The sequence below is a fragment of the Alternaria hordeiaustralica genome, assembly GCF_023758085.1.
Source record: "Alternaria hordeiaustralica strain BMP 2776 chromosome Unknown scaffold_9, whole genome shotgun sequence".
Taxonomy (NCBI): domain Eukaryota; kingdom Fungi; phylum Ascomycota; class Dothideomycetes; order Pleosporales; family Pleosporaceae; genus Alternaria; species Alternaria hordeiaustralica.
Window position 1 is genome coordinate 544,912 of NW_026056781.1, and position 17,490 is coordinate 562,401.

At 53.3% G+C, this 17,490-nt stretch overlaps 6 protein-coding genes across 6 annotated transcripts; 1 reads left to right on the top strand and 5 right to left on the bottom strand.

The window, feature by feature from the left end:
* Positions 1 to 147: 147 nt before the first annotated feature.
* Positions 148 to 1,362, bottom strand: J4E84_005425 (uncharacterized protein; the record flags this gene model as incomplete). Its single annotated transcript, XM_049388022.1, has 4 exons — positions 148 to 369; positions 421 to 1,133; positions 1,184 to 1,206; positions 1,265 to 1,362. 4 exons carry the CDS (start codon positions 1,360 to 1,362, stop codon positions 148 to 150), a joined length of 1,056 nt encoding a protein of 351 aa, XP_049244262.1.
* Positions 1,363 to 2,130: 768 nt separating this feature from the next.
* On the bottom strand, positions 2,131 to 3,832 carry J4E84_005426 (uncharacterized protein; the record flags this gene model as incomplete). Its single annotated transcript, XM_049388023.1, has 3 exons — positions 2,131 to 3,349; positions 3,405 to 3,538; positions 3,647 to 3,832. 3 exons carry the CDS (start codon positions 3,830 to 3,832, stop codon positions 2,131 to 2,133), a joined length of 1,539 nt encoding a protein of 512 aa, XP_049244263.1.
* A 500-nt stretch (positions 3,833 to 4,332) lies between these two features.
* On the top strand, positions 4,333 to 5,575 carry J4E84_005427 (uncharacterized protein; the record flags this gene model as incomplete). The annotated part of the gene is made up of 4 exons (XM_049388024.1): positions 4,333 to 4,570; positions 4,624 to 4,718; positions 4,778 to 5,219; positions 5,268 to 5,575. 4 exons carry the CDS (start codon positions 4,333 to 4,335, stop codon positions 5,573 to 5,575), a joined length of 1,083 nt encoding a protein of 360 aa, XP_049244264.1.
* A 563-nt stretch (positions 5,576 to 6,138) lies between these two features.
* J4E84_005428 (uncharacterized protein) lies at positions 6,139 to 8,846 on the bottom strand (the record flags this gene model as incomplete). The annotated part of the gene is made up of 4 exons (XM_049388025.1): positions 6,139 to 8,442; positions 8,491 to 8,524; positions 8,574 to 8,694; positions 8,747 to 8,846. The coding sequence occupies 4 exons, from the start codon at positions 8,844 to 8,846 to the stop codon at positions 6,139 to 6,141; spliced, it is 2,559 nt and encodes an 852-aa protein (XP_049244265.1).
* A 1,411-nt stretch (positions 8,847 to 10,257) lies between these two features.
* On the bottom strand, positions 10,258 to 12,577 carry GSY1 (glycogen synthase; the record flags this gene model as incomplete). The annotated part of the gene is made up of 5 exons (XM_049388026.1): positions 10,258 to 10,372; positions 10,425 to 11,980; positions 12,032 to 12,307; positions 12,357 to 12,454; positions 12,505 to 12,577. 5 exons carry the CDS (start codon positions 12,575 to 12,577, stop codon positions 10,258 to 10,260), a joined length of 2,118 nt encoding a protein of 705 aa, XP_049244266.1.
* A 1,503-nt stretch (positions 12,578 to 14,080) lies between these two features.
* J4E84_005430 (uncharacterized protein) lies at positions 14,081 to 16,929 on the bottom strand (the record flags this gene model as incomplete). The annotated part of the gene is made up of 2 exons (XM_049388027.1): positions 14,081 to 15,835; positions 15,886 to 16,929. 2 exons carry the CDS (start codon positions 16,927 to 16,929, stop codon positions 14,081 to 14,083), a joined length of 2,799 nt encoding a protein of 932 aa, XP_049244267.1.
* Positions 16,930 to 17,490: the final 561 nt, after the last annotated feature.

Here is a 17,490-nt window from a genome sequence, read left to right on the forward strand (position 1 = left end):
GAAGACCCATAATTGTCATTGCATAGCGTGCGGCCATCGTAGCATTTCAGGCGTTCAGATGAGAATACGGACATTATCAGCCAAGATTTCCACTTTCACATCACTGGTGAAGGAGGTCGGTTTTGATTCAAAAGCTAACGAGTGTTTTTAATCTTGTCGAGCAGGATCTAGCTGAACGCTTCCCACCACAGCGTCGATTTCAGCCATCACATCTGGCGTAAGCTTGTTTATAATCTTCAAGGCTGCACAGTTGTCCACCACCTGCTCTGGCCTTGATGCGCCAGTGATCACCGCAGATACATGCGGGTTCTTCAAGCACCACGCAAGCGACAACTGCGACTGGCTGACACCCAGCTTATCCGCGATTGGCTGCTCACAGTTAGCTAGATGCCATCAAGGAGGCATGGGGACTTGATTTACCTTCAATTTCCTTGCTGCGCCGATCATACCACTCCACTCATCATTTCCATAGCGGTCGCGCATTCCACTTACAAACCCATCTTTTCCTTCAGCAAACCTCGATCCTGCTGGCGGCGCATCCGGACTATCATTGTACTTTCCGCTAAGCAGCCCAAACTTCAGCGGCGAAAATGTAGTCAACCCGATCCCGAAACGCGTATACAGGCGCTGGAACTCACTCTCCACCTTCTTCCTCTCGAGCAGATTGTACTGCGGCTGCTCCACTATTGGTGCGATGAGACCTAACTGCTTCGCTATCCCGCAAGCCTCGGCAATTTCGTCTGCAGACCATTCTGACGTGCCCCAGTACAAAGCCCAGCCCTTCTGCTCGATGACATGGTTGAATGCGCGAACCGTTTCTTCCATGGGTGTAAGGCGATCCGGACGATGCGCATACACTATATCGACATACTCCAGATCCATGCGTTTGAGAGATGCGCGAAGACCCTCGATGATGTGTTTGCGCGAGAGACCGTGGTTGTTGACAAGCACTTCGCCATTTGCGCCGCCCCAGTTGAGTTTTGTGGATATCACAATGTCGTTGCGGTTCCACGCAAATTTCTTGATGGCCTGGCCCATGATGATCTCGGACTGGCCTGCGGCATAAGACTCAGCCGTGTCGAAGAATGTGATCCCATTATCGTAGGCCGTGTTCATGATGGAGAATGTAAGTTCTGATAATGACGTTATTTGATTGGCTGATGAGCATATAAACACAATATACCATTTTCGACGTGGCCTCCAAAACTATAATCTGATAAGTCTATGCCCAAGTGTTTTCAGAAAGGAAGATGAGTGAACATACGTGAGCCATCCTCCTAGGCCCAGCGCAGATACATGCAAGCCCGAGTTACCTAGGCGGCGGTACTGCATGCCCGTTTTGCGAGGTTCTTCCCAAGCCATCTTGCGTTCGTATGAGCGATTCGGTGACTGAACGATAAGTTGATTTCTTTTGGGTGCTGGAACAAAGTGATGCCTCGAGTACAACCACCATTTCCAGTCACAAGTTCTACCAAAGCCTTCGACAATTCTGCCAACTACGCTCAAAGCGGCGAGTCCTCCATAAAGAGCGATGCCGGCGATTTAGCCTGCTGCATCGGACGGAAAACCTCAGTTGGGCAGTTGCAGCGAGTTGGGCGCTGTGCTGCCGCGGTCTTGGTATCCATGGTTTCGCAATGACTCGCAACATCGTGGAGAGACCCGAGGTCGTCATTGATCCCCGCAATCACGACATGCAATGGTTTCGGGCAATTGTGGGGCGCGGTAGGGAGAGTGGACCAGACTAGAGACGTCTTCGTCGAACAAGGCGGCTCTCTGCAGCCGACGCAGAGACGTTTACTCACCATACACGGAGTCGACGCGCGATCATCCGCAACGTTGTGTAGAAAAGACATGAAATTTACACTTCAAAATGTATTGGAAATACAACTGACATGATCTCCGATAGTGTCTCTTTGAAAATGGTACATAATGGGTATCAGAGCTTTGGGATTCGGACTTGGGATGCGACCTCGGGTTAATCTCAACGACGGGTCGCAGATAGTTCGGTGCAACTGAAAGGCGAGAGGGCATTGGTTGGTAGTCAGATCAATTGAAGAGACCATGTGATGCTGCTATGCATGTTGACATTAACTCTCTGTGGATTCCACCGGCTATCGTTTCCCAACGAGATCAGAGTGTGAACCTGAAGTCTAACCGCTTGTTGCCATCTTTCTCTCGGGAGATGATGTCTGCTTGGTACAGAGCCTTCTCTTCCGAAGTCATCTGTTCCCACTGTATCTGTTTCCTTTTGTTGAGGCGGACCAAAGTCTGCCGTTGCATGAGGAAAGTAATGACACTCAGCGCGCATATAGCCACAAGAACGGAGTTTCCCTGCTTGTAGTACGGGCCATCGTACTTGCGGTAGATCTGTGAACTGATCAGAGACCCAATCTGCACAATGACATTGTACGTTGCGGCCGTAATCGCACGTTTCTTAACGTCGAAAGTGTTCTCGGATATCCAGGAAGAGACCAGTGGATGGAAATATGGGTACCCGGAGATCAGCGTGATTAAGGAAAAGCGGCCCCATTCACGGCCACCATCGGGTAGCGTCAACAACGCGATGAGAAGCGGCATAATCCAGAACTCGCCGAATATACAGTGGAAAGTACGTTCGTTGAAGTAGTCGCTTGAGTATGCCAATGCTAGCATAGTAACAACCTGGAGGGCCGCAGACGGAATTGTCAACATGTTGCTGTTGAAGGTGCTGAAGCCGAGGCGTTTAAGCGTGAGAGTGAGGTATCCTTGCACCGGCGAGGCAGGGATGTAAGCGACAAGGCCGATGAAGTATAAACCCCACATGGAGGAATCTGACCAGGCCGCGCGGATGTCTTTGAACGTTGCTGGCTCTTTGAGAGCAGTGAGGCCTTTGGCTGGGTCGTCTCGGAGTATACGGTTGACCATGATGACTTCTTCCCGCTCAGTGTACCAACCTTGACGCCAAAGCACATTCTTGGTGGATGTCGGCGCGGTGGGCAAATACAAGTACGAGAGAATGGCGATGACGACCGTCAAAAGGCCTTCGAGGAGGAATAGCCAGAACCAACCTGGCTTTCCACCAACACCGCGCATCTCCAGAATCCCCGCCGCAAGTAAGGCCGAGATGACACGTGCGATGTTGAGTGTCGACCAGAAGGCTGCCAGGCGTAGAGAAAGCTCCTTGGACTTGTAAAAGTAGGTTGCGAACAAGATTACACCGGGGATGAAACCACCTTCGCAAAGTCCGATGGCTGCACGGCCCAGGTAAAACGAAGTTCGGTCGTGCATCCACGCCTGGCCCCAAGATGCAGTTCCCCAAGCAAGCATCATGGTCGGGAGGATATACTTGAAGCCATAGCGTTTGGTGAGACTGTATAAGAACACAGTTAGAGAAAGACTTCAACAAGAAAATCGGTGATACTCACAACTGCACTGGGAATTCAGCTGCTAGAAAGCATACCAACTGTATCGTTGTTCCATTGTTATAGTCATCAGAAGTCAACCCGAGGTCCTCCAGAAGATTGTCTGCGAGTGCATTCGATATATTTCCACGATCGAGCTGTGATAGTCAGTATTTCTGATCGACTAGCACAATGTATGAACTTTCCTGCAGCCCGAACATCATGAGACAGAGCCATGTGAGTAGCCGGAGGTCTGTCTTCCGCACCACACGCCGTTCTTCCTCAATCGTCCAGCTCGCCTGGGGGTCGAAGCGATGCCGGCCTTCGTACGTCTCGTGGGGTGGGACGATATCCGCAAGTTCCTCTCTACCCACGTGGGCCGATGATTTGAGCGAATTGGCATCTTCACTGATCCGTGTGGTGTGCGGGGATGCTTCTATGTCGTTGCCCATCGTCAAGGGCTGCGATTGTCGGCTACAGCACGATTGCCACGAAGGAAGGTTATTGTTGAGATGTGATAGACTGGACACTGCATGTTCCCTGCTATGCTCTCTTGTCTCCTATTTATCACTTTGGACATGGTATGTCGCAATTCAAGCTCATCCCGTCGCCATCGTCGCCATCCTACCGAGGTAGTAATTGCCCCGAAGAACGAGGGGAAAGCACAATGTTGTGCATGTTGATGCATCTCCTATTGGTCTTGCTGTCGATATCCGCCTTGGCGTTCACGCGGTCATGTAGGCTAGGCCCGGCACGCCTAGACCCAGAGCGTACAACTAATCCGATGACGTGCTTTACCACGCATGCGGTGGTGTCACCCTGGTTCCGGGAATGATTATATGTCCTGGACTTCCAGACATTCGGAGCTGTTGGTTTGGAGGCTATCCAAGCGTTTTGCAACACTGAATTTGAGCCGGAAGTTGCACTAACCGCGCACCATATTACCTTCAAGATGCCTTCAGTCAAGCGCAGTCGTATGGAAGACGTTCATGAAGACGGAGATGCAAATACCATTGGTGGTCACCCCAGCGCCCGATCGAGACTGTTGGAGCCCTTAGTCTATTCCGGATCCTTGGACAGCTTCACACACCAAGACTTGACCCCAGTCATTGGAAGAGAGTTCGAAGGTCTTCAAGTGACTGACCTGCTTCGATGGGGCGATGCTATGATCAAAGATCTGGCAATAACGGGTACGACTCTCTGTTTACAGCTTGATGGACTTATGGCTGACTTATAGTCCCAGTCTCACAACGTGGCGTTGTCTTTCTGCGAGATCAGGATGTTACGCCAACTCAGATGAAAGACCTGATGTTGCGGATCACCGAGTTGTCAGGCTGTGTATGTCCGATTGGCAGCGAAGCCGATTCTAACCTAGCAATACACTGACAACGCATTAGCCTTCTTCCTCAAGTTTACACGTACATCCTCTTACCGAAGAGGGATCTGAGCTCGGCGACCAGATCTCAGTTATAAGTAGCGAAAAGCAAAAGAAAGGTGGCGGTCTCACTCACCAGCTCTCGGACGTATCTCGATTCGCATCTGCGGGCTGGCATAGCGACATAACCTTTGAGCCGGTGCCATCGGACTATGCGATGTTGAAAATCCATACCTTACCCGCGACAGGCGGTGATACGCTCTGGGCTTCTGGTTACGAAATCTACGATCGTCTTTCTCCTGCTATGCGTTCGTTTTTGGAGGGCCTGACTGCAACGCATGATGCGAAGTTCTTCCTGGACGAGGCAGCGAGGCTAGGAAATCCGCTCCGGAAGGATGTGAGAGGCAATCCATTGAACCATGGCGATGCTCTCACAGCCACACATCCGGTCATTCGCACGAACCGTAAGTTTGACGTTTCTCTTGCGCTGCCGTCGCTAACTTATCGTGCAGCCGTAACCGGCTGGAAATCAGTATACGTGAATAAAGGATTCACGAAACGCATCAATGGCGTCACGAAGGACGAATCCGATCTCATCTTACCGTACTTGTTCAACCTTGTGACGCAGAACCACGATGCGCAGGTACGGTTCAAGTGGCGGCCGAATGATCTGGCTATCTGGGACAATCGAAGCACGTGGCATTGCGCAACGTACGATTACGAAGAGGCCAGAGCGGGTGATCGTGTCTGCAGCTTGGGTGAAGCACCGTATCTGGATTTGGGGAGTCAGGGGAGAAGGGAGGCTTTGGGTCTGAGATAGAGATCGATCGCCGATAGGTAGAATTGAATGGTGGCTGGTACTTAGCGTTGCATTACATCACCGACTCGCAACATTCCATCGCTCGCGCAACTGTCGCGCCGCAAGCCAGATCCCTTAGAGTATTTGCCCGTGCACTCGCGTGCTGAGATTTATACGTACAATGGCTACGTCATAGTACAGCAATTCGCAGATGGTCCACTACACGAGCACAATGCCACATGTATACCGACTTCGTAGCTTCACCTCTTCAGAGAACCGAGACATGCAGCAATGATAGTTGACTCAAGTCTAAATTACATGGTCAAATTCAGCATCAAAACAAACCCGCAAAGTGAACATAGAAGCCTGCATTGTCCGTACTATATGTTGAACATATATACCAGCTACAACAAAATCACCGCATCGACGGATATTGCAACCCACACATGAACGCTATCAGATCTAAAGCCCACCCATCAAACAACAAATAACAAATATATCCACGAACACCGCTGTACGCCATGCTATACCGAAACCTCAAAGCGCCTTGAACATCCACAAAGTCGTTACTATAAGGATACGCATCATGTCCTCTTTTCCCTGAATTGGCCCGTTGGACCCGCACTGAAAGCGCCGCTGATGATGCGCTTGAGTTGCTTAGGTTTACTCTGTGGCACTCTCTCGCCACTCGCCGTACTTTTGCGACTGAGTCCCGTGCCTGTCCTCGTGATGCCATCCATACTCATGCTGACACCGAGATCCATAGCGTTGCTACCACGTCGTGCACGTCTCGTCGCATCTTCATTCTCTTTCTGGTGTAGAGTTTCCGATGGAAGCAAGATGGCACGATCGAGAGCATATGGAAGACCACGATGTCTTCCACGGATCTGCATGGCGATGATGATGAGTTTGCTCAATGTCTTGAACTGGCCGGAGAAGGACGTGTTGAATCCGGGGAATCCCTGACTCAGTCCGACCGTACCGTACGCAGAGACAATCTCGAAAAGGACGGAGAACAGGCTGAACGCGTATTCGTTCGTATTCTCGAGCCGCACGCCTTCGATGATGGCGATGAGGAAGAAACCCAAGAAGACGAACCACAAGTCGAATGAGAGTTGGCGACGCAGATGATGCGAGAGGTAGCTAGATTGAGTGTCGTCTTCATCGTCTGCGGCCCAGACACCCAGTGACTTCTCCTCGTAGACATTCGACTGGCGGATAGACATGGCGATGGGGAAGATCGAAATGTACATCATGATCAGGTAGCTGACTTGGACCGCAGGGTGCAGATCGGCGATGTTGACAACGGCGAAACCTGCAGTACGCGTTGAGGCTGCTTGGAAGAGACCAGCGAGGAAGCGGTGACCACCGGATAGCGAGGTCACGGTCGGGTCGTTGAGATCGAGAATGATGAAGAAGATGAGATCGACACCATTCAGGACGACAAGGATCCAGAACAGCCACCAGTTTGCCTTGCTTGGGAATAGTAGAGTAAAGCACCGACGCGGGTGATCCAACAGGAAACGAAGCTCTTCCCAGATGGCGCTGCTCTTGGGTACCATCAGGGAGTACATCCAGATGGTGAACCGAAGCATACAAGGAAACCCGGTATTTCCGATGATGATCAGGAAGGTACCCAGCACAAGGGGCCACACAGCTAGCTGGAAAGAGACCATCGAGTCTGGAGTGAGAGTGAATCCCAGATCGTTGAACAGGGAGGCTGAAGTAAAAAAGCTCCACCAAGTTGGGTCAACGCCAAAATCTCTCACGACACCACTATAGTGAGCGTCGTTGTTGATCCATGGCGCCAAACATATAATGCCGATGGTGTGCCACCCGAGGTAGAATATGATGAGGATCATGGCGAGCAGCTTCAGAGCACGATATTCGATACCACCGAGCTCTTCTCTTTGTTCTTCAGTCAAATCAACGAAATTTGAGTTGCGTCCGAGGGTGGGTGTCCAGCTGAGGTAGGGCATCGGGTCCTCCTCTTCGGTCTTGGTCCTGGTAAGGAAGCTGGTAAATGTTCTTGATCGTGACCTATTACGTAGATGCATGCTCGATGCAGGTACGTTTGCATCGCCCTCATTGGTCCTGGTTCTGTCATAGACAGAATGCCCGGTAGGGCGTTGCTGCCGGTCCGGTACGTCGATGGTGATGTGATTCCTGAAGGGGCGATCGTCTCCGTTCAGAGCATGGGGAACAGAATTTGAACGCTCTCGCTTGGGATGAGACTCATGCGATAGTCTACTCGCAACTCTGTCCAATTCTTCTTCTCCTTTAACAGCCTCTGGGATGAGCCCCTGGTCGAAGTCGCGTGGACCTGGTATACGAAGCTTGTTCCTTGCTGTCGGGTTTCGCTGCGCTTCTACGAAAGCGATGCTCTTCTCTTTGTTCGACTGTGGAAGGCGGCCGCCAGGGGATTCTTCAAGCGACTCCTTGGGCTTCTTTTCCTTAGGTGTGCTGAGATTGTCGGCCCATACAATGCCAGATGGAGCAGTTTGAACGGGAGTCGTCGGCCGGAACGGTGGCATTTCGTCCTCGCTGGAACTAGATCTTCTCGGGCGTATGCCATTGCCAGTCCAGTCCAGTCCGTCACTGAAGGCGTACTCGTTCGCGATTGTTCCACCGTGTGCGTGGCCACTGGATCCACGCATGACCCGAATCTCACGAGCGCCGACCGCTTGTTCTTCTTGTCCAACATTACGTTCTGTTGCTGCATTCATCTCACTCTTCCTCCTAGAAAGTGTGCGAGTCCGACCGCTCCGGTTCCCTCTCTCGAGCACGATGTTCTGGAAACGCTTTTCGAACCAATAGAGGCGAACGACTACGACGGAGCTGTGGATGAAGATGGGCGTACATAAGCTGGCGATAAAGTAGATGACTATCTGTTCATTGTTAGCAAAAGACTTGTAGATTTCAAACGCATCACATACCTGTTGATATAGATCCAGGGTGTTTATGTCAATTCTGCGCTGGCAGTCAGTTCACTGCCCTCATATCTCAGGGACTAACATACGTGTTCAAGCCACTCTGTGTTGCTGCGCCGCTTGCAAAGAAGAGCGCATCGACATAGGGTATGCGACCACTGCCGTATATGATGACGGATCCGATGAGCGCCCACCCAATGATATACGAATCTGTAAACCTATCAGCCACAGTTCAGTCCCTCCCCTGTGATAGTGCGCATACAGTGAAGGGTGATAAAGTTGGCGTGTGGTTTGAGGGCCTTAAGACTGGACGGGAGGCGCTGCTTCAGCCATGCGAACATGACAAGCCATGGGCCGAACATGTTGCCACCAGTGGGCTTCCAAGGCGATGGGAAAGAGTGAATGGCACCCAGTGGGCGGGACTTGTCAGGTTGAAAGAGGTGAGATCAGCAGAGGCAGTGGGAAGGAAGAGCTGAAAGTTCGAGTCTAATCGAGCGCGCCCCAAGCAGAGAGAACGTCAACGGACCGAGCCGGTAGCGCGTCGCAGAAAAGCTCCGTCGTAGTGGTGCATATTTGAGGAAAGAAGAGGGCGAAGTGTTAGTTCGAGTGGGCGCTGTGAACTATGGGTCGCGTTGCGGGACGGTAGTCGAGTGGTGCGCTGTGAAAGATTGCCGGCTTGTCGCGCTGCCAGGTGCGGCGATGACGCTAAAGGGGCATCGAGGCCACGGAATGCCCAGCCCTGCTATTCGCAACCGGAGTTTTAACAGACCCCTGTAGTGCACATGGGAATCCAATCGAGAAGGCCTTCCTGCCACACCATAGCCATGGCACTACGCTGCAACCAGAGTTCACATGTGCAACGTGCTTTTTGATCTGCATGCACGTTGGACGTGTGCTTATTCTCCACTGCGATGCTTCCGCTCCGCCCCGCTATCCTTCCTCCCGCGTCGCGTGAGCAGTCCCAAATGAGGATTTGATGAACGATGCCCCTCCACATCTCAATATATATGGTGGGTGTGGACATCGACTTTGCATGAAAGACTACGTTCGCCAGCGCATATCGCGATACGGGGTTCGTCCGCCGGCCGAGCTGATATCTCACCACCCCATCACAACAAGAAATGGCAACAGCGCCGACCATAGCCAAGGATACCGCGGCACCGGCGAGCATGCACTTTTGTTTCAGGACAAGATGCTTGCTTTGGCTTTGATAAGGTGCGCCTGATTACTAGGGATGACAAGGCTAGCTCACGTTTCGCCGGACTCACGGACTTTGGTCGTCCTCATTTCTTCTGCGATTGCTGCGCCACAGTTTGGCGTTCTAGCCAGTCATTTGGGTGCATCGACTCACGGAAACTTCGGCACTTTGGACGCTTGTCGTGGCACGTCCAAACTGTATACCTGACCGCTAGCTGATTTTATCACGTCAGCTTTGCTTTTATCTCGCATGCCGAGCTCGTTTCCTAAGAAGAAGACGCGTATGCATGCTTGGTTCGGATTTTCGGTATCAACAATAGTCATATTCGGACCGCGCAAAGATGTGGAGCAGACCAACGGACCCTGATATTCACATCCTAAAATACACTTGATCCTGCTCCGAGGCAAGACATCCATATCCTCCACTATTCCGTCTCGTACGTCCATTCATCGTCGCCAATGCAGTAAATGCGTATGAAATCAAGCCAAGCATAAAGGAATAGATCATTGCAATTTTGGAAGTCTTTGCTTCTCTTCCTCGTTCGGTTTCTTCGTCACCCTACAGAAAAGAGTTGGCTAGTCAGTACCGTTCGGTGCAGCAGAGAGAGTAGGAGTAGTGGCGCCTGAATTAGGCTTACTCTTCGTCTTCAACGTTAGCGGGAAGGTAAAGTCGTCAGCCTCTTCTTCTTCACTGTGCAGTTGTTAGCGTTGTCATCGCGCGTTACATCCTGATAATCACTTACGGGAGCTTCCACGCTATGTAGTCCTCGGTGCTCAGTCCCTCGCGGCCCTCCTGCAGCGAAGCAAAGTCACCGGGCGTCATCATGCCCGAACGATCGCGGGGAGACCCGGGCTCGGACAACGGCCGTGAGATCTTGACGTCTTGGGAGCTGAAGAAATCTGGCTCATCGTCGTCTTCGTATGCCGCAGGGTATGCACGTCGAAGAGCCAATTGTCGGGCCTTGACGTACTCCAAGCCCATGCGCTTCCAGTCGAGCAAGTCGCTGAGTCTCTCGGTCCGGTTACGCTGGTTGATACGCTGGCGCTTGCTCTTCTTGGTGAATTCGAACATGTAGTCGACAAGCTGGTTGACTGAGTCGTCCACGCCCTTCATCCTTCGGTCTACGATATAGATACCATAGTCCTGGGCATTTTCAATCAGTTCCTCCATGTAACAACCGAAGCCGGACAGGTTGGTTGTGATGCTGGGAACACCCATCACGGTGCACTCAGCCGGAGTGTAACCCCAGGGTTCGTAGTAGGATGAGAAGACACCGAGGTGAGTTCCACGAACGAAATCATCATAGTCTAATGGCAAGACAGGGTTCGCCGAGTTCAAGAATTCGGGATGGAACACAACCTTGACGCGATCCGATGGGTGGTTGAAGAGCTGGCAGCGACGGAGCTGGTTCAAGACCGGGTCTTCGGCATCGTTGACCATGTTGTGAGTAACAATGGGCGGAAGGTTGTGACGCTTCATGGCAAACAACCGTCGACGGAGCAAGATCTTATCAGCGGGCGTAATCAAGTCCTTATCCTCGGGAAGCTCAGAGCCCTCCGTCCAGGTCAACGAACGCTCGAACAACTTCTTAGCCACATTCTCGGCGATGTTGTTTACACTGTCGTGAAGCGCCTTGATGACGGCTTGTCCCTTTAGTGAGTCGACCGAGAGCGACGTCGTCTGCGCGGGGAGAATGATGAAAGCGACGACTGTCATGTTCGAGTTCTCGTTCTTCATCTTATGGTTCAGCCGGGCTAACGACTCAATGAACATGTCCACACCCTTATTGCGGTACTCATAGCGACCGGCGGTGAAGAAGTAGAGGGTGTTCTCAGGGTCGAAGTCGTTGTGGCCGTAGAAATGTCCGCGCACGAAGTCATTGATCTTGACCTTGGCTTGCTGATGCAAGTTTTGGAACTCGTGAGTAGCCGAAAACTTCTTGACGTTCAGACCGTTAGGCAAGACACCGTCCGGCTTTCGCTTCAGAAGATGCTCGCTCTCGTATGCGGTGATGTGGGAAACCGTGGTGAAGACATCAGCTGCGTGTGTGGCGGCGCGCTCGATGCAGTAGCGGTGATAAATACCACGCTTTCCTGCCTCAGCGTCCACGTCGAAATACTGGAGGTTGTTGTAGAAATCGACCGAGCCGGCGCAGAGATAGCGACCGAGAAGCGTAGCGTGGGTAGTGAAGATGGTGGTAACATCGATGCGGCGCTTCTTGCAGAGCGGGACTGCGACACCCGCCAGCCACTCGTGGAACTGAACAATGACGGCTCGCTTCTTCTCGTGGTAGACGTACTGGAGAGTAGTTAGCGCGGCTCGCAGCGACTGCACATGTTCTCAACTCACCTCGCCTAGGAACCACGCAATGAGGTAACCAAAAACAATGGCCTCGTTGGTCTCGGAATCGCCAGGCGGTGAAGGAATGCCGGTGGAAGACCAGAGGTCGCCCTTCCACTCGTCAAGCCACCTGTAGCCGGTGCCAGTGTCGAAGAGGAGCACACGTGGGGCACCGTCGATCAACCAACGTCCGTACAGCATCTTGATGCCACGGTCGTCCATAGACTTCATGGTCGCAATCAACGCCGGGTCTTTGGGCTCGATGGGCTCTACTTCGACCGCCGCCTGTTATCTCGTCAATTTCTGGTTTCAAGATGGCGTGGGTTGCGCCTACCGAAGCTCTGTTCCACGGGCCCAAGAGGGTGTATGCGGCGCCATACTCAGCGGTGGTGACCTGGGCCTTGGACTTGAGGACTGAGTAGATACCGCCGACTGAGACTGGTTAGCATTGCAGAAGGGCATCAAGTTGGGACGAAAGCTACCTCTGTTTGCGACTTCGGTCGCAACCTCGAACAGGACGTGGTTCTGCACGTCTCTCGCGCCGGTCTCAGCCATTGTGGGTGGGTGTTGTGAGGAGATAGTGGGAAGGCGCAATGGCAAGATCGGAGCTCTTTCTAGGGGAGAGAAAGCTTGGAAAGTCGAGGGAGTGTGAGAGCTTGAGCTCGGTGCTTGGTTGAGCTACTGCAGGTGGCCGCGCTAGACAAGCGGTTCGATTACTCCCGGTTGAGTACGAAGTGCTGGCGGCGGACACGGTGTGGTGGAGCTGCAGGAGCAATTGGACGTGTGGTAGCAGAGCAGCAGCAAGCAAACTCTGTCTAATAGTCGAGGAAAGATGTTTTGCAGGCGCCCTGGGGACAGAAATGCTGGGCCGCTATTGTTTGGCGCACGAGCGTTGGCTACCCGGTGGAGGTTGGGATTCCTCTTTGGGTATCGGATCAATCGTCGTAGGACCGCCGGCGTACTCTGCCGTGACGTAGACGCTCGGCTTCTACTGCCCATTCACGTTTAAACTGCCATTTAGCCTGGCCGCCTTGACGCGCCCCGTCTCAGCTGCACCACGTCTCTCCGACACTGTTCACACTCGCTGCGCTGCACTTGAAGCCAGAGTCGACCCCACGGGCAGCGCCCAATTCTGAGGCTGAAGCGCAACGGGCGAGGCCAAGGCCGCGAGTCAACAACTCAACAGTTTCCTTTGGAAATGAGAAGCGGAGCATCGACCGATCCCGCCGCCCGTTGAGCTGCTCGCTTATTCCTGTCTGCTTGTCTATGCCCGTCCGCTTTCAGACGCATCAAGAACATCAAAAGGGTCAGCTGGATGCAAGAGCTGCGCGCTGCGTTCGACTGCCGAGGCGCTGCACCAGGTCCGCTTGCTGCAGTATTCCGTCATACGGAGTGCAGTAAGGCCGACAATTGCGGGGTTCCCGCGAACGGTGGGAGAAGTCGACAGCACGCCAACCCTCTCCACAGCGCCATTAGTGGGTCGTGGGTGGAGGCGGAGAGGAGCACGTGAAGGGCCCACGACAGCCACTGCCGCGCCGTGTGACAGGTGTGCGATGCGCTGCGGAGAGTTCATCGGAAGAAAAGGTTTTCCTTGCGAGCCGTGTCGTATTGCATCTCGGACGATATTGTCTAGCAGCACTGTATCGCCGTTACCAGTATCGTGTTGGGGTTGCTAGGCAGGCGCATGACTCGTATGCAGTCAGTGCCTGATACACCAAGGTCTAGACAATGGCACTCGGCTAGTGAGAGTCTCGAATACAACCTGTCAGCAGCCTTGAACAGCGAACGACCCTACGAGATAGCTGGAGAGCAAAAGAAGCTTCTTCTAGAAATATTTCGCATTTGCTTTTGTGTCATAGAGTCCAGAATAAGCATTGGACTACTCCTCTCTCACGGCCTCTATAAATCTATTATACCAGATACCACCCAGGCCGTAACATGCGACATATGAAAGTGCAGCCAAAGCAATGGATATCGAGCTAAACGCGCAAAGCCAACAAACGAAAACGACGAACCCCAAAGAACTCCAAGCAAAAGGTACCCGCCGAGCAAACGACCCTACTTACCACTCCGATCGATGACCGGAGCAGCGTTTGGCAGCGCACTCAGCAAACTGCCTTGTGCGAATTCGTTGTTCGACGAGAGGTTGACCATGGGGCCCTTGGCTTTACTACCATCCATAACGCCCCTACCCACCATGTCCTTCCCCTGCGAGTAGCCGGCTTGAGATAGCAAACCGCCTCCGGTAAAAGCCTTACTGTCATCCTCTGGAGCACCGAGATGGTTATTTTGAGTATACGCGGCTAATGGCTCGCCGCGACCCTTGAGCGAGCGCGTACGTTCGTGGCCACCAGCGGCTCGCGATGTACCTGGACGACCGGCGCGCCAGTCTGTTGATGAGGGAACCTTGATAGCCTCCTCGATCGACGTAGCACTTTCGACCAACGGTCCAGCGCCAGCTCCTGGGTTGTAACCTTTGCCCTTGTTGAGATGCTGCGGTGGCGGGCGGTACTGAGGTGTTAGATCAACCAAAGGCTCGGGCATGCCAGGTACACGCTTCGAAGCACTACGTTGGAGATCGCTGGATGCTCGCCGGTGATGATTGCTGCGGACTGAGGTATTGCGTTTCAGACCAGAATCGTTGGACGATACTTGGGCTACACGGCCCATGTTGTTCAACAGAGATGGTCCTTCTGTGAACGGGCCTGACGGCTCACGAGCTTGTAGAGCGGCTTGACGTTGCGTGTAGCTACGTCCCAGAAGGCCGCTCGATGCAAACGCCTCGTCGCCTTGCTGATCAACACTTCGACTGCGGGCACTCGGCGGTGAAGTGCTTTCTGCGACCAGACCACTCTTGCTGAAGGCGGTTGGAGGTGGTTGCTTTACCCGTATCGACTTCATCCGAGAGTGCATTGCCCTGCTATCGAGCTTGGAAAGAGGTTTGTCGTCTGGGAACTCTCCCGGTTTGTGGACTTCAATCTGGTCCAGAGTCTTGTTGAAACTGTCCATATCGAGCAAGGACGAGAAAGCACCGAGCTGGTAATGCGACCCAACTGATTCTCCTCTTGAATGCGACGACGTCTGTGCGGCTTCAGCAGCCCCAGACACATTGCGTGTCGCATGAGTCTTCTTCTTCAAACCCTCGCCCTTTTGGTGTTTGAGATACCAGCTCCGCCAAGTCTGTAACGCTGTATAGAACGTGTTCGCGATGTTTCGGTCGTTGGTACAGAAGAAGTGAACATACTGCGATTCGTCCGCAAAGATGTTGGACTTTTGCATACTCTTGACAGCGTAGCAAATCTTCTTTGGGGGTTTCACCCGTGCCAGCTTGGACTGAGTCACCGAGTAGATGTCGTAGTCTGTAAGAGTGCAGATGTTTTCCTGGTCCTTTTCCTTGGTCTTTTCGTTCTTGGCCATGACTAGTTGTCCGTCTGGACGAAGGATGAGAAGTCGTTTACTCCATTTGCCAGGTCTCGATGAGTATTGGATAAAGCACGAAGCGCCCTCTGGTCTGGTGTCTGGGACTTTGTACGAGAGTAGACTGTCCTGGTCGATACCATCGACATCAGAGTCAATGATGGTAAGTTCGTTTTGATTGTCGTAATCCCAGGAGTTCATCACATCTCTCACGTACTCGTAGTTGCGAAGGGGGCGTGTGATGCTAACTTTGGTGAAGAGCTCGGAAATGACAGCTGTGCGAACGTCAATGGGGTCTGTGAGCACCGTGGCAGCAGACTTGATAAGATCGAGAGGAGTCGTGGTTGGAGTCACAGGGAGCAGGATGCGCTTCTCGTTGCACACGACTTTAACGCGCTATTACGGCTGTTAGTCGCATGTTCGTGTTTGATGAATGATGTACATACTCTATCACCAGCATTCACGGCGGATGTAGGCGCATCGATGCCTAGAACAACGCCACCTCCGCCGGGTCTGATAGTTTCCTCCTCTCCGAGATTGAGACTTAGTTGCGGCGCAGCGGGTTGTTGCACAGGGGCATCTAGACCCAATGCCTCATCCTTTCTCCTCTTGAACATTCCGAAACCTGTCTCCTGCTGCCGTGGTGGCGATACTGGAGGCGACGAAGAGGGAGCTTTTCGGCCCTTCTGCTCAAGCTTTGCGAGGGTTGCCTGCCGCTCCTTCTCTTCGAGCTTCGCCTTGCGGACGCCCTCTTCCCTTTGTTGGAGGACTTTCTGGTTCTCGGCCTTCTGCAATCGTCTGCCACGTTCTTGTTCGGCCTTTTGTTCTTCCCTCTGCCGACGTAGGGCCTCGGCTTCTTCCATCTCTCGTTGGGCATCTAAGCGCGCAGCTTCTTCCTCTTCGTGTCGCATCCTCTCGATTCTATCCAGCTCGGCCTGCTTAGCCTGCTTCTGTGCGCGCGCCTCTGCCTCATATTTTTCTTTGAGCTGTCGCTGTCTCTCCTTCTCCCGCTGCAAAACCTCTCTCGCGCTGTCATCGCCTCTGAGCGACTGCTGGCGCGGCGCATTGGAGACGGGTGGTGAGGCCTCTGTCGTGCGAGTTCTGGCGGTCCTGGGCCGACGCTGGCCGGTGTTTGCGGAATGCGACGATTGATACGGCGAACTCACAGCGCGGTTCCGGGATGTAGAGGGCGTGGAGGGCGGTACTTGCGCAGGAAGGGGAGGAGGGGCATTTGGAATGGTGTTCGAACGGAGCGGTGGGGGGTTTGGGCTGGTCGCGTGCGAGGTAGTCGGTCTGCGGTGGTAGCGGCTCATGCTCCTGCTGATGGGCGCATCGCTTTGGGGCTGCATTTCGGACACGGCGGGCATGGGAGGCACTGCGGGCGCGCCTGGCGAATTGTGGTGTTGCTGTTCTTGCGCGCGCCTCACACTCCTATAGCGCGACATCTTGGGGGCTGCCGCCGTCGACGAGGGAATTGTTTCGGTGGCCATGTTGTGCTTGGTTGCTGTGCGACACGACTTTGCGTGCCTGTGCGACGACAGGTAAGGGACATAGGAGACAGAGGCTGGAGGGCATACACCAAGCAAGTGAGGGGGAGCGGCGCAGGGAGTGTGGGAAGAAGCAACAGGGAGCGGCAGGTGCACACGGATACTCGGCTGTTTAATTCATGAGATTCCAGTACCTAAGTCCAATCACTACGTCAAGCAAGCGACCCAGTCTTGCACCGTCGCAATGGAGGTGGTCCTCTCAGGGGGACAAGGTTGGCTGGACTCTTACTTGATGCAGCAAGGGCGCCCGTTGTGGCGCTAACAATAGCTGAGCCGGGGCAGCTGCGTGTTTGGCCATGCCCGCCTAGCTGTTTCGGCCAATCTAGCCGCACACCCGCCGCAAGTACCGCCCTGCCGCGCATTATTATTACACTTTGCCATGCATCAGCCACAGCAGCCCTGTTTGTGTAGTCTCTCGGCTTTACATTGCCCATAATCTCGGTGGTGAGCATCTGAAAATGAGTGGAACCTACTTCACACCACGCTGGACTTGGAACGCTAGTG